The 15,937-nt window shown below is 40.2% G+C and overlaps 1 protein-coding gene across 1 annotated transcript; it reads right to left on the bottom strand.

Annotated features, from left to right (window-relative positions):
* Positions 1 to 109: 109 nt before the first annotated feature.
* On the bottom strand, positions 110 to 12,501 carry sall3b (spalt-like transcription factor 3b). The gene is made up of 5 exons (XM_064983928.1): positions 11,589 to 12,501; positions 11,381 to 11,515; positions 1,290 to 4,319; positions 738 to 1,081; positions 110 to 561 (listed from the first exon to the last, which is right to left on the bottom strand). Exons 2-5 carry the CDS (start codon positions 11,460 to 11,462, stop codon positions 190 to 192), a joined length of 3,828 nt encoding a protein of 1,275 aa, XP_064840000.1. The 5' UTR covers positions 11,463 to 11,515; positions 11,589 to 12,501; the 3' UTR covers positions 110 to 189.
* Between the last annotated feature and the right edge of the window lie 3,436 nt (positions 12,502 to 15,937).

Here is a 15,937-nt window from a genome sequence, read left to right as displayed (position 1 = left end):
ATAAAAAAAATGAAATACTGTAGGTCTGTGAATTCATTTAAAAAAATGTATCTCTATATAATACATAGTCAACTTGTTTTTACAAATAAATCAATCATTTATTCTCTACATTGTTTGTATAATCTATATATTTTATTAATCTGCCATTCAATTTATTTAAATTGATCTCAATCTCTTTACTGTCACCAATTAACATAGAAAAGTGTCGGGTCGGTTAATTCCAAGGTCCATGGCTGTCTTTCCAAGACTGGTCATTGGTGGGCTACCCCCAGTGCTGACTCTGTCCATGCCTGCCGTCATGGGATAAAGCTGTAGAATCCCCCCATTCTGGATCACTGAGATCTCATTCTTCTTCATGGCTAGGCCGTTGGTTATAGCTGATGCGTAGCGGTTCCAGAACCCTGGATCCACGTTCATGGCCCGTTCCGTCAGGTCCTTCTGAAACATCTCTCCGAACTTCATGGCAGCTTCCCCACCCAGCAAGGCCAAGGGGTTCTCCACCGACAGACGCCTGCCTCGTCTGGCTGGTGCGTTGTTCCACATATGAGTGCCCATGTGTACCTAAAGAGAAATGGGGGAGAGGAGATGGAGGACATAAAACCCAAATACATGAACATTAGTCATAGCTATTAGCTAAGCTAAAAATATGCTGAAATAGTTTGAACCGCAGGTACTGAGTCTTAAGAGTGTTTGGGGAGAAAATACAGTCATTATAATCCCATTAAAATGTGTAGTACCTTCAGGTTTCCTTTAGTTGTGAATGCCCTGCCACAGATGGAGCAACCGAAAGGTTTCTCCCCTGTGTGGGTCCGCTCATGGATCTGTAGAGCGCTGGCTGAGGAGAAGTTCTTTCCACACGCATGGCAGTTGTGTTGCTTCGGGGTCCGTCGAAGTTGAGGTGGCCCAAGCAGAGAGGTGATTCCTGGGCTCACCAGAGATGGAGGAGCAGCAGGGACCTGGAGGCTGAATGGATGATGCAGCCCCTCGTTGAAGTTCATTGGTCGATGGTGCCCATTCATTTCAGATTTGATCATCCTTGGCTTAATGCTGGTAATCAGGCTAGGAATGCTTTGGCTGGAACCTAAAACAATTAGATAAAGGGATGTTTAGAGTGTTAATCAGTTGTGGGGATAACTTAATAAGATCGACATTTGCTAGATAGTGAAGGGGGAAGACAACATTTTCAACAGTTGTAGTGATAAAGAGCATTTAAAAAGGGAACACCTTTTTACATTGTTATTACACCTACTCTACACAACAGGTATTATCAGTTGATATTGTTATCTTACCACGTTCTTTACTCAGGAACAGCGTACTGTAAGGACTCTCCTGTTTCACACACTGCCTGTTAGGTTGCAACCCTCTCAGATCCAAAGTCACTCCATTTTCCAGTACCGGAGTTGAGGTTGGCGAATCAAATTGCTCACTCTTCACTGAGGCTGTGATCTCTTGGGACTCTCCACTGTGCTTCCCAGATGGGGAATTGCAGAGGTGGACCTCAGAACTGCTTTGCGCAGGTGACACTGGTACATGGATACAGGTGGACGATTCAGACACAGTTGGGCTGCCGGCTGCATTGTGATTCTGTCCTTCTCCCACTATAGAGGAGTGGATAGCTGCACGGCGCTCACTGTCCATAAAACCATTCATCATTGACTTTAGCCCAAAGGAGTGGTTTAGGTTCATGGTGGAGTCTATCATTTTCATTTGGTTCTCCAGTGCAGCTATGCTGAAGACAACAGCATCAGAGTTGGGAGGAGAACTAGAGACAGAGCTCAGGGGATTAAGGGTATCAACACACCCCTCCATTTTATCTACCTCTTCTTCTTCTTCATCATCATCCTCTTCCTCCCCCATGGAGTTGTCATACATGAGGTCATTGTCATAGTTATTCAGGCTGTCAAAGTTCTTCTTGTGGAAGGAGAGATCATTGTCAAGGTCCTGTAGGCAGTCCATTAAGGGTGAGTTTGAGATCTGACCCCCCATATGCATGCGGATGTGCTGCTGTAGAACTACAGCGTTGGTGAACTTCTTCTGGCAGATGGGGCATGAATGTTGAACCCGGAGAGGAGGGTTTGCTCTGTGGACACCAATGTGTGTATTCAGGTTTCCTTTGGTTGTGAAAGCCCTGCCACACACCTTACATTTAAAGGGCCTCTCCCCAGTGTGTATACGGTAATGCATCTTCAGCGCGCTTTGGCAGCTGAGCACACGGTGACAGAGGATACACTGGTTGGGGTCTGTTATCTTCTTGTCTATGTTCTCCACCAGCTGCTGGAGCTTTGAGGTCTCTGATGTTTGCATAGAGTCCAGGAGGCCACCGAATGGAAACTTTGCTTTGAACGGGTCAGAGGCCAGGGAAAGTGGTGAAAAGTTGGAAGTCCGAGCACTGGGCTCAGGTGTGGATGTGGTAATAGTCATGGCTTTACTTGTTGCCACAGTAAGTGGACTCACCCTGGGTCTAGTCATCCAGTTCTGGGACAGATGAATTTCCTCCGCTTTCAAGACATGGGAGGATTCCCCCTCCTGATTAGACTGTGGAGACTCTAAAGCTGTGGGAACACTAGTTTCATTGCCTGTAGTGTTCAGCGACAAAGACACACATTCACTTAAGGCTGGGGAAGGCCTAAAAGGAGATTTGATGGGTGGTGTGACACTTAGAGATCCACTTGAGCTTCCCATAGTAGTGAGAGTGAAGGGAAGCTGAATGCCCATAGAGGTGGGTACCGTCGCTGAAACAGGCTTGCTATCCAGCCAAGTGGCTCCTGTTTTTTCAGGAGGGAATGACATGCCATAGGGAATGCCAGAGCTTGTTGGCACATTGTCTAAATATTCCGGCACTGGATAAGGGTTCATCTGAACACGGGGATACTTTTCTTTGTGTCTCTGGAAGTGGACTTTCAGGTTCCCTTTAGTGGAGAAGCGATTGCCGCAGAGGTTGCACTTGAAGGGCCTCTCCCCAGTGTGAGAGCGCAGGTGGATCTGCAGCGCGCTGTCGCTGCCAAACACTTTGGCGCAGAACCTGCACTTATGCTTGAAAAAGGGCTCCTCGGGGCTGGGCTTGGTGTCGAACATGGACACACTGGGCAGCTTGCCATTCCGGTGGTGCTTCATCAGGGCGGAGAGGGGGTCGAGGGCATTAGTCGTGGCTGCGATGCTGGCCAGGGGGTTGGGGAAGATGACACTGCTGGGGGGGCTCTGAGGTAGAAACGGCAGGCTGGATGGTGAGCTGAGGAGACTGTTGCTCTGGTCCTGCATGGAGAGTGGGCTGGACGAGGTCAGGGTCTGAGTACAGCTACTGCTTGTGTGTGAGTATGAACCCATGCAGGGAGGATGTAATGAGGAAATATTGTTGCAGCTAGTAGGGGGAGGGGCAGAGTTGTCAGAGGGAGCTGAGGTACATCTAGTGTCCCTCATGTGGGCCTGTCCATATGAAGTTTGTTTGGAGAGTGTGTGGGACCTTTCAAGCACAGATGCCGAAGACACAGACGCTTGCCCATTAACAGCAGAGGGTATGGTCCCAGACAGTGGTAGGACAGGGGGAGCGACGAGGCCTTGGGAGGGGAAAGGGTTTGGTGCCAGTGATAGGGCCCTGGAGACTGGGTTTAGTGCTGTTTGTGTGGGCTGTCTGTTCATGAAGGCCACCTGGCTACGGATCTGCTCAATAAGCTGCAACTGGTGGACCTGTTGCTGCTGCAAAGCCAGCAGGTGCTCTAGGATCACTGGGATGGCCGCTGTGGCCGCCTTCCCTCCTGCCCCACTACTGTGGAGGCTCTGGGAGAACTGGGCAACAGCCACCCGGGTACCGTGGAGGATCTCCAGCGTTACGTTCGTACTGGGCATGCTGCTAGTCACAGAGGACGACTGAGCTGAAGGGATAGCCAATTCAGTTATATCTGGGGGATTCTGGGGGCTAGATGACTTATATTTGTCGTGGTGCTGCTGCTCCACCTCCATGGATTCATCCTCCTTCTCACCCATGTTCATCTCCTCTAACATATCTGTGCTGTCATTATCATTATAATTCATAGACTCCACCAGTTCAAGGCCCCCGTCCGCTGACTCCATGTCTGCTGAGTCCCTGTGGGCCAGGCTAAGAATGGCCAGGCTGAGGGTTGGAGAGGATCCAGCTGGGGACCCCTCAGGTTCAGGGATCCTCTCATCTTCCTTCACAATGAGGACCTGAGGAAGGTCCTCTGTGCAGCTTCTCTGGTGCTCATACAGTTCAGCCCAGGTGAAGTACTCAGCAATGTTTCTACACACATGGGTTTCCTCAATGCCACTGCGGCGCTCCTCCTCATCCATTCCCTCCAATAGAGCTGCATGGAAAACAGGCGGGAGAAGAAAATAATTGTTAGTTAATATAACTAGGATGACAGACTATAACCCTGCAACTACAGCAAGAGTAAACATTTTCAACGATAAACTAAATCTATAGTTTTCATTCTAAATGTGTAGATTAATTGCATCATATTAGACCCAGTTTCTACTCAATTCAATCTCCTTGTATGCAGCTGCTAATTTGATTTGGTTAATCAATCAAATTATGTGACCTACCAATTGTGCATACTGAAACTTAATGAAATGTATTGATTATTGATTCCCAATGCATTCATACAGTTAAAGTGCCATGTCCGTTGAGTACAAATTGGGTCTTTGAATGGCTCATTCCCTATTGCAATCAACCACTCTAATTTCCGCAGCAGGAATTTCAAATGCTATTCCACAACGCTTGGCTCTGTCAAACAAACAAATCACTGTCTATTAGAGCATGCCTGGGAAAAATGCACCATTATCTTTGTGAAATTGTTTACAAAATGACCTTCTGAAAACAAGTTCATAAAACAGCAATATTTCCAAATAATATTTCATAGTTCATTCGAATTACTACATTCTGTGAATTCATGTGAGATTATATTTATAGTGTAGTAATTTAAAGAACAAAACAGGGAAAACCCAATATTTGATCTTCATTTAATAAATTCTATAGGGAACCTTTTAAATTATTCATCTATAATGCTGCTTCTATTTGAAAGTAATAATTAGTTTAACATGTTATCAATGTAGATCATTAAAATATGTATTTATTGGTCTGATGTTGATATTAAATAACTTCACTAATACCTAGCTACACAATCCAGCTATAAGCACATGGCAAACCATTTTTTTTTTAATTCCTGGCTGCAAATACCTCCCTCGCACAGACAAAACATTATATTTTAACATGATATTTATCTAGATCTTGGACATGCAATAGCTACTGCTATGTTGATGTAAATTATATAAGGAATAAACAGACGTTCCTACAATCTCATGGACTCTTGTTCAGTATCCTCAGTGATATTCTAGCAGCTGCAGTAACTGTAAAAAGTCTAGAGAGCTTAATTCTTTTAGACATTAAGCTTCTCCTAAATGCCCTCAAATCAATGCAGTTGACAGGGAAATCACCATGGCATCTGTTAAAGCTGTGTGTTGTTAGGAGGCTGGCTGATGAGCATGCCAGCTGGGTAATGTTGGGAAGTTCCAGCGAAACAATACTTTATGTGCATCCAAAATGGCATCCTATTTTTCCTATATAGTGCACTTTTGACCAGCGCCCATAGGGTTCCATTTTCAACCTTTCTTTTATTGCACATACACCCAAGTTGCTTTTCAATGTGCATTGAAACAACTTTTCAATGGGAATTGTGTGATGAATAAATTCAGTCTATAAATCTATAAAATCAGAAAAAAGGGATAACTGTGCATGTTTACCCTTCTATAGAATAAGATCGAATGGAGATATAGCTTAAACTTATCATCGAAACATGTGCTGTGATCTGTCCAAGGTTTAGTCTTTTCAGTACATCAAATAAATAAAATTGACATGTTTTTTTGATCACTGTTTGTTAAAAAACTAAACATTGTAGCAAAAACATTTTTGGGGGGTGCTTAAAAAACTTAGTTTCTTACCTTTTTTGAGTGCCTTCGTGGGACTGGTTGAAAAACAGGGCCATTGTAACAGCGAATACACAAAGCAGCTTCGATAATGTGTGTGTGTGTGTGTGTGTGTGTGTGTGTGTGTGTGTGTGTGTGTGTGTGTGTGTGTGTGTGTGTGTGTGTGTGTGTGTGTGTGTGTGTGTGTGTGTGTGTGTGTGTGTGTGTGTGTGTGTGTGTGTGTGTGTGTGCGCGTGCATGTCCAACAATGTCTGGCATACGGTGTGGTAAATAAATTGTAGTTCTGAGGGATTAGTGATGAGTGCTTTTTGAAGTCAGTTCGGTTTCAGTTTGATAATAAAATAAAAAACGGTTATCAATTTCAGTTCCTATTGTTTTGTTTTTTTTAACATTAAATGCACTATGCATCATGAGAGTGCAATGCTGTAACAACACATAATAAAATAATTAATAAAAGTCCCATGATAGTAGTTACTGCTTCTCTCTTATTAACCATAATTTGTTCACATTACTAGACTTTCATAAAATATTTCAGTTGTGTTTATTACATTTGTTTTATTTGAAGACTTTATTATTTCATTCCAAGTCATCATCTCATCGCTATAGATCTGCTGCCTATGCTGTCTGACAAATCACTATTTAGTAGTTCTTCAAAGTAAATAAGACACACTTTTATGACTGCTGAATACCAACTAACAATCATATCATGTATTTTCAGATACCTTAGATATTTTCAGGTAGAGATACCAGCGAAACAACTGCTCTCTATCCCTCTTGATCACACATTCTTCTATCACTGTCAGTGTCTAGACCACACTAACCTAACGTGCCAGGCGTAAAAGAAACACACAGACTGGACAAGTAGGCGTGCAATGGATTATGGGCATTGTAGTTAATTAACCTTGTTTCCTACTCAAAACTATGTAGAATATTAGCATGTTGGAAACTACAACTCCCTACTACATGACACAGTTCAGGATTGATCTGATTTATCTTTAGAGAAACTGCCAATGTGAGCATTGAGCTCACAGAAAAAAAAATAAACGAAGGCGAATAAAAATAATTGAACCGATGTTGGTCAATTAGTTGTTTAAAACCTAGAAAATAGCAGACATTTCTGCACTAATTTATTGTCACACCAAGTTCAATAATAATTGATCGTGGACTACAGGAAAAGGAGGGCCGAGCACACTCCCATTCTCATCGACGGGGCTGTAGTGGAGCAGGTTGAGAGCTTCAAGTTCCTTGGTGTCCACATCACCAACAAACTATCATAGTCCTTGCTTCCTGCCATCCAGGATCTCTATACCAGGCAGTGTTAGAGGAAGGCCCTAAAAATTGCCAGACTCCAGCCACCCTAGTCATAGACTGTTCTCTCTGCTACCGCACGGCAAGCTGTACCGGAGCGACAAGTCTAGGTCCAAAAGGCTTCTTAACAGCTTCTACCCCCAAGTCATATGACTGCTGAACAGCTAATCAAATGGCTACCCGGACTATTTGCATTGACCCCACCCTTTAAAAAAATATATTATCTATTATCTATGAATAATCACTTTACATATTACCACGACTTACCTGTACCCCTGCACATTGACTCGTTACCGGTACACCATGTATATAGCCTCGTTATTGTTATTTTATTGTTGCTCTTTTATTTTTTTAAATTTAGTTAATCTGTACATATTTTAACTGCATTGTTGGTTAAGGGCTTGTAAGTAAGCATTTCACGGTAAGGTCTACACCTCTTGGATTCGGCACATGTGACAAATACAATATTATTTGTTTTGATTTAATAACCTAAACAGCATACAAAACATTTCAGTAGAGAATAAGTGTCATTGGCTCAACTAAGTGGGTGGCCTCAAGATCACCAATGGTAAGTTACTTAGCAAACAGAAGTAAGACAACGATGCCATGATTAGCTAGAGTTGGATTTTCTAAAAAATATTACAAATATTTTTCGAATTGATAATTCAAATACTATCAGTCTTCATAGTTAATATAGGGAAAGTTGTTGCTGTATCAGAAAGCTACCTCAACAACAAAAACAGAAAAACTTTTGACAATCTAGGTGGATATATTATGACTCTGACGGGAAATAAATGACGCAATGCACTATCCAAACACATGAACAAAGGATGGCCAAAATATATTTGAATTGTTTGTTTACAGTGGAGAGCAAAATCATTCAGAGCAATTGATATTTTGATATGAAAACAAACAGATCAGAGTGAGGAATCAGTTTACACAGCAATACATGCTTCAGAGGTCAATGGCACAGATGTACTAATTGCATTATGATTCTGACATGCAGCACTTGCCCCTTGTAGGGTGAGGTGGACAAAGGTTAAATCAGCAGGCTCAATCAAAGCTCATCTCAGAACACACCCCCTGCCTGGTGGGGGAAGGGACAAAGAAGAGCCTTGTTGGCACTCAATGCAATCCCACCTTTTCATCCTACTAATCTGCCACATTTGTCAACAATACAGGCCAAGCACGAAGACCCTAGAAAAAAAATGGCCTGATGGGTTCCCTAACATTGAATAACGGATAAATCCTACACAATCTTTGACTGAGGTGGGGGGAAATATTTTAAAAGAATTACTAAAATAAATACTGTGCAGATAATGTAATAAACCTGATAGTAATGAATCATTTTGAGTTTAAGGACCTCTGAGCAAGATTCTGATGATTCTGATTGAATCACCATAACGCTTCTAAAACATATCAAAACTAGATTATTTAATTATCACAAATTAATGTTACCATGAAATATATAATATATTATCATAAGGATAAATGTGTTATTACTGTAAAATATATGTATTTAAGTTGATATATCCATCAGCCATATGAGAACAGTATTGGCCTACACTTATGTGCTGTCCAGAAAACTTTAAAAACATTTAGCCTTTGATTTGGAGGGAGGGAATAGCATTGGTACAAATGATGAATATCTTAAACAAAACAAAAACTGTCATCTAGAATTTTTATCTATGGAAAATTGAAAAAAAACTACTTTAAGACTATTTAGGAAATGTGTAGAAAGCATAAAATATGTTGTCTCAAATATAACTCAATTAAAATAGTCATGTTTGAGTGTGGCTCAGATAAATATTTAAACAATGAAATTTCTTGTCTTGAATGGATTGAATAGTTTAACGGGATAAATACTATATTTTTGTTGATATTCATATTTTATACATATAGGCTACTGTATCTGTAAAATATGAATCTAATCAGGGAAACATTTTCTGACCATTAGCCTCCCACCGGGCACACCACGTCATTTCAACATGGATAATTTGCTAATATTTGTTTGAGTCATTGATCAATGAGATTACAACCTATATTCCTCCACTCAAAAAGACAGCCAAAATATAGTTGAATTTCCATTGTGTTATCACTACGCTTTCAACCATCTAATAGCACAACCAAATTCCATTGTTAAAACAATATCAGATTTTTGGTTTAGTTACCACCCAAATGTCTATCACTACGCTTTCAACTATTTAAAATCACAGTCCTATTGTTTAACTTTTTGGATGAGATGGAGATGTGATTCCAACATATACATCATTCATTTGTAGACAAACTGGAACGAAGTCAGTGGCACAGAACTATCTAATTAGAACATACATGGCCTTCAAATGTTGATATTTGGTTGCGTTGACAACCAAACACAATTGAATATCACTAAATATCATTACATTTGAAATCAACCCGAGCTTGAAACCCTAAGCCTCTGGATTGTTGATTGTTTTTGGTTGAATCCTGGGTGAATTGAAACAATAGCTGTTGACAATTTTGCAAATGCTATATAGGCCTAAATAGCATAATTGATGATGTGGGTGATAAAGTATGGTCACATTTTGTTTGCTCTATTAAACTAACCCTTTGGAATGACATTGATAGCAACAGAAAATCTATTTCATTTTTAAGTGGAGATCTCTCAACAATCATTCTCTCCATAGCACATTGGTCATAGTCAGTGACAAATATCATAGCTCAGCAGGGCTTGTTTAGAACCTTTGGTGGGAGATCAGAGGGTAGCTGTAGATAGATCAATTCTCCAGTAGGAGGTGCTGCCCAGCCTATTGTTTTTGTCTGATAGTGGAAATAATGTTGAAGATCTGACATTGTTTTAAAGGTACAAATTCAACATATTTTATACTAGGTTTGTCTATGTTAATATTTGGTTACCATGATGACATCCCGTGGTTTAAATTTCACCCTCAAAACAACAGTTTACTTTTATGCTTTTTTTTCAAATACAATGTATTTTCCATGTAGATTTTGCGTCACTATATGTTGACCAAATACCTTGAAACAATGTTGATTTAACCAGTTTGTGCACACTTTCAATTGCAGTAGAATATGAAAAATTATATGACATATAGGTTTTCTTTTCCACACCTGAGGATCAATATAGTCTAATAAAAAAACTAAAATAGCCTATAAAGCCTACCTCTTTCAAAAAACGAAGTAGGCTAGTGGACCTGCCCTAATTATCTTGGACACTTCCATAATCCAAAACCGAACTCTCATTCTAGACTTGTAACTCCTTGTGTAAATCATATGTCAATTGTACCATAGTTGCCTACCATATGTGTGACAATGAAACATTTTTATGACATAGTTTTTCATTAACATTATACAGTTACACTAAAGTATAATATACACAGAGAGGGAGCTGACGTGGATCCTCTTTGAAACGACTTCCTTTTTATAAATGTGTCAAAATAATGTCATATGACTTCATGATAAATATAATAACAACAACAATACATTTTTTATGTACATGTAGGGCCAAACTGTTTCAATATTCCTTCACATCGAAAGGATATAGCCTATAGATATATAGATATATATATATATAGATATGTAGCCTATATAGATATAGGCTACACATCTCTCAGGACACATTTCTACCATTACCTGTGGGCAAAATTGCACGCATAGCTCATGATAGTGTGCTTTGATATCGATCAGACAATAATCTATCCGGAGTTATTTTATCATATCCGAGGGCTTTTTAATGTATTTATGCTAATGTATATTATTTATCCAGGCTATAAACGATCATTTATTTATAACACTTTCCTATATTGAATAAGAAATATCACACTGAGGTGCAGGATAAAGACCGTTGAACATCTGCTCCCATTCACAGTAGTCCTGAATTTTTGTGACAACTTGGGAAGTAAAGAAATAATAAAATCATTTTTTTAAAGTCCCTGACTCTAATAAAAAAATATATAAGGCAAAGGGTTATAATAATATATGAATTGTTATGAAGGATTATAATAAGATATTAATTAATAACTATTCAAGCTAAATAGGCCTGCTGTAGCCTAGTATAGTCTGGCAATCAAATATGCATATGAGAACTTTTTTTAATGCTTTTTTTTGTTGCATAAAAGTGTGTGTGAATCTCACGTACCATGTTCTGTGGCGACGTCAGTTTGCAACGCTTCTTCGTCCAATTTGTGATGTTGTGGCTTCGCTTGCTTGCGGCGGGACATGTTGTCAGTTCTCTGCTAGTTGCTCTTGTTGCCTTTGGCGGATACATCAGCATCTAACAAATAAAACCCGTCAGAGAGAGTCGGGTCTGTGAAATAAGGGATAACCTATTCGCTGGTGTTACTTACCCATGTGCAGATTGCGCATGTCGGTGTAATTATGATGGAGGATAATGCTTGATGACTCTTGGTGGCTTTCGATGGGGGATTGGCTTTCGATGGGGGATTGGCTAAGGTCCAGCTGACCCACACTAGATATGGAAATGAGGGATGGATTTGATAATTACACTATACTTTGCTTCCTATCCACCTGTCTTTCCGCACGGTCCACCATACAACATTGATGGACATTACTAAGTCGAGAACATTTCTCTCCCTTCCGGTTGGTTTGTTCTGTTTTTACCCGCCACAGTTTTGTAAATGTATTTGTGCCATTCGTTTTTATTGTAGCCTACCTTTTCCCCAACGCGTCTTTAAGTTTAAGTCCCATTGTTATCACAAGTCCTTTCTTTTAATTTACTCCACTTCCATTTCAGTTTTTTTTCCCACGCATTGAGTATTGTACTTTATTATGGAGGTCTACACATGGATAAGAAAGTCCTGGCTGGAAAAGTGTTGCCCATTGCCTTTATCCTCCTCGTCTTCTATTTCTCATGAAGCTGAGCGGAGGAGGGGGAAAGTAAAACAAAAAAAACGAAGATAGCAAGAGTCCGGTTCAGGTGCCCAAAAAGATGTCACGGGGCCGTGATCGAATCCCTATCTCTGTTTTCGTGCATAACAATCTAGTTATTGCGTAAAAGTCATGTTCCTATTCCCAGACCGACGGCGAATCTCATTGCGATGGTCGTTCCGTGGAGCGGGTTCTTGGTCTTCCTTGCCCGCAGCTGCTATTCTTTAGAAGCCTCCGCCTCTAGTCCATTATGAGAAGCCCTGCAGCCGTATGTGATAGGCGACCGCTAGGATGCCACAGAAGGTGTTGGAAGCGTTACTTCAGTTTCAGCGACCTCCCACAGATGATGTTTCAGTTGGCTTATGGAACAATTTTACTGGGTTGATAAGTTGTTTTCCCAAACAACCAAACTGAGTGTAACTAACATTAGCCTATAGATAATTAAATTACAAATGTCACTTTTGAGGTTTCATGTCTTACTAACAATACACTGTTGTAAGAGTTGTGTGGATATAATTCACTAATCATTCCCTGTCTGGGATAATATTATGTTTTAAATTAAATGTATCAAAGTGGGTGTTTTAGTTAAGGCCCTCTCATCAGCTATTGTTTAAAAGTCTGTAATTATGGTGTTAAAATATGTGGCCTGCCTGGAGAGGGCAGAATCAGCTGTTAATAACTGCATATAGGACTACTACGCAATAGCCTTGTATTGATCGCCTTGTCTCCCATTCCCTTGGTATAGAGAGGTAAGAAGACCCACTCCTTGAGGAATACAATTTATTTTGACCTATCAGCTTCCTACAGACTTATGATGAGTAGCGAGAGTGGTTGAGAGCTGTCTTATCTCGAAACTTAACCCTCCTTGATATAATATTGATTCTTTATAACTAGCTCGGCACACAAACTACCTACTTGACCACTATCACGTCCAACTACAATGCTGGAACACTGATCTCCTGCTTCTGCAAAGCAAATCCTATTTTGAAACAGTTTGTATGATTTCATTTTAGTACTGTACTTTTACCAAAGAGAAGCACAGTACAGTACAGACACAGATCAGCCTACTTAAGCTGAATGTATGATCCTACTTATCATGAGTAAATGATTTAATCCAATAGGATAGTGCATCACATGCATGCTATAACAAAGAAGTGCATGAGCTCCAGTAGAGGGAGGGGTTTAGGGAAGTGTTTCTTTCCCAGGGACCAGGGAGATTTGTGGTGTTCTGTTCATTCAACTTTATGATTAAATAGATTTACATTTTATTTTTTTACAGTATCAGCCTACTTTAGATTGTTTTCACCGTGGGGCACAGTTAGACTTTCTCAATCCTGATATGTGCATGCGAAAAAATGTTTATTTTCCAAAATACATTGTTATAGATGGTAAACAATCGTGGTAAAGTATGTATAAAAAAAAACATGTTTACTGCATTTTGTCTGTGCCACTAAAGTCTCAACGAAACAAGAAGCTCGTTTCAAGGTAAACACCGTCTTGGAGGCCAGTGCTCCAGTGTCCATATGGAAGTGCTTCCTGTGGCATGCTTTTGTGTGCATTGATTACAGTGGGGTGTGATTTACTACTGGCCAAACGGATGAGCAGATTTTACCCCCCTCGGTCAGGATCTGTCAGCTGAGGAATGTGTGTACTATGTGGGTTTGGTGACCTACAATGAAGATATGACATCCTGTGACCCCTGTCTCTGCTCAAAGACACTGATCAGCAAGACAGCAACTGCAAAATGCTAAGCTTTGCATTATGGGTTAGACAACAAATGACTGACAACAACAAGCCTGGTGAGGGCTGTACAAGGAAGAACAATTAAATTATTTTGGGACACTTTCAAATCTATTTGGAGAGACAACACCATTTCTCTGACATTGAGCAACATTGTAGGTGTTTTACTATTTACCACATAAGGAACACCTTACATTAACTTGCACCTGTGTAGTAACGCTGTAAATACTATTGTAGCAACATTACATAAGCATGTTACATATCAGTTTGGCACTATTGATAGTAAGCTTCTATAGTTATCACTTGCTATTACTTATTTGAAAATATCATTCCACAAAAGGGTTATCAGAGGAGCACCATGTTTGGCAACATTCTGTGCAGTCTGCCTGCACGCTACACCGTTACAAAATAGATAACAAAATAATTACACACATACTGAGGGTCTGTTTCCTCGTATAATCACACAAAGAGATTTTTCTTGAAAATGATCATCAATCACAGCCTGGATCAATACAGTGGGGCCTGGCTGCAATGGCCTGATAACACAATCAATACTGGGTATTTGGATTTTAATTAATACATGACAGAGAGTCAGACTTTATATCATGAAATATTATGATCTAAGCTCTGTCCCTTTAGTGCACCAAAGGTGTTCTTGATATCTGTAACCGTTAATCAGATGTAGTTGGGATCAAGAACCTATAGGTGTAAAGAGTTTGTGAAACAAGAGTCGGTATAGTGTGTGTGTGTGTGTGTGCTTCTTCAGCTCTGCCTTCTATACATGATGGCATGTGCGTGGGAAAGAAGGGTTTTGTTTTTGTCCAAACATCCCTTGACATGAAAGTGAGGGGCTCCAGAGTGGTGCAGCGGTCTAAGGCACTCTATCTCAGTGCTAGATACGTCACCACAGATCCTTGTTCGATTCCAGGCTGTATCACAACTGGCAGTGATTGGGAGACCCATAGGGAGCCGCAAAATTGGCCTAGCGTCGTCCGGGTTAGGGTTTGGCCGGGGTAAGAATTTGTTCTTAACTGACTTGACTAGTTAAATAAAGGTTAATATATATATATATATATATATTTCTCCAAGTAATGAACCCATTATTTTAGAGGCACAACAGCCTTTACCTGCATTCTAGAGCCATAATCATAAAAATATATTTTATATATATTTTTCTGCATACGTTATCTAAGTATACCTCTTCACCTGTTCAATTATGATTTTAATGAGGGTATCATTCTGACCGTTGTAAATCACACATCTCAATATACTGCACTAATGCCTAGGATATTTCATCCAAATTAAAACACAGTATATAGAATCACAACATATGCTATCAATAGAGGCATATAACATGGCATCATAATTGATACACAAATGTGATATTGTCATAATGTGCCAGATTACATTTAAACCAATGATTTTTCTGTATATCTAAGCATACCTCTTGAGCTGTCTGTATCCTCCTGACTGGTGGTTCTTTTTTTTAAAAGAAAATAAATATGCTTCTCTGCATCTCTGCTATAATCTGGGGAAAATATTGAAAGGAATGTGAGTCTTACTCAGTACATTTAGTAATTGCTTGCTTTTCTAAAGTCTAGCAACCTTTCCAGCAGGCATGCCAGCTAAGATAGTTACACAAGCTGCTTGATTGATACCCTGAATTGGCTTGATAGCTACACTAATAGAACCATATAGGGTTCTTCGGTTTGTCCCCATGGGAGAAACCTTTTTGCTGTTATGTAGAACCTTTTGCAAATGGTTCTACCTCAAACCCTATATGAAGGGTTCTCCATAGAACCCTCTATGAAGGGTTCTACCAAGAGCAATTGCTGGAACCATCTATGAAGGGTTCTACCGAGGAACCCTTTTATCTTTGGAGGGTTCTTTCTAGAATCGTCTATGGTTCCACCAGCCTTATTAGCCTTTAAAATAAAATTCTTTATGACAATAAGTACAAAAGGCTTTTCTTTGAGGGCCTAGTTCTACCCTGACACACTGTTCTGCATGTGTCTATATAACCCTGACTTGTTCACCAGACGCGCTACCTTGTCCCGTACCTGCTGTT

This window comes from Oncorhynchus masou, chromosome 13 (genome assembly GCF_036934945.1).
Source record: "Oncorhynchus masou masou isolate Uvic2021 chromosome 13, UVic_Omas_1.1, whole genome shotgun sequence".
Taxonomy (NCBI): Eukaryota; Metazoa; Chordata; class Actinopteri; order Salmoniformes; family Salmonidae; genus Oncorhynchus; species Oncorhynchus masou.
The sequence above is the reverse complement of the archived record's forward strand: the minus strand, read 5'-3'. Positions and strand labels throughout refer to the sequence as shown.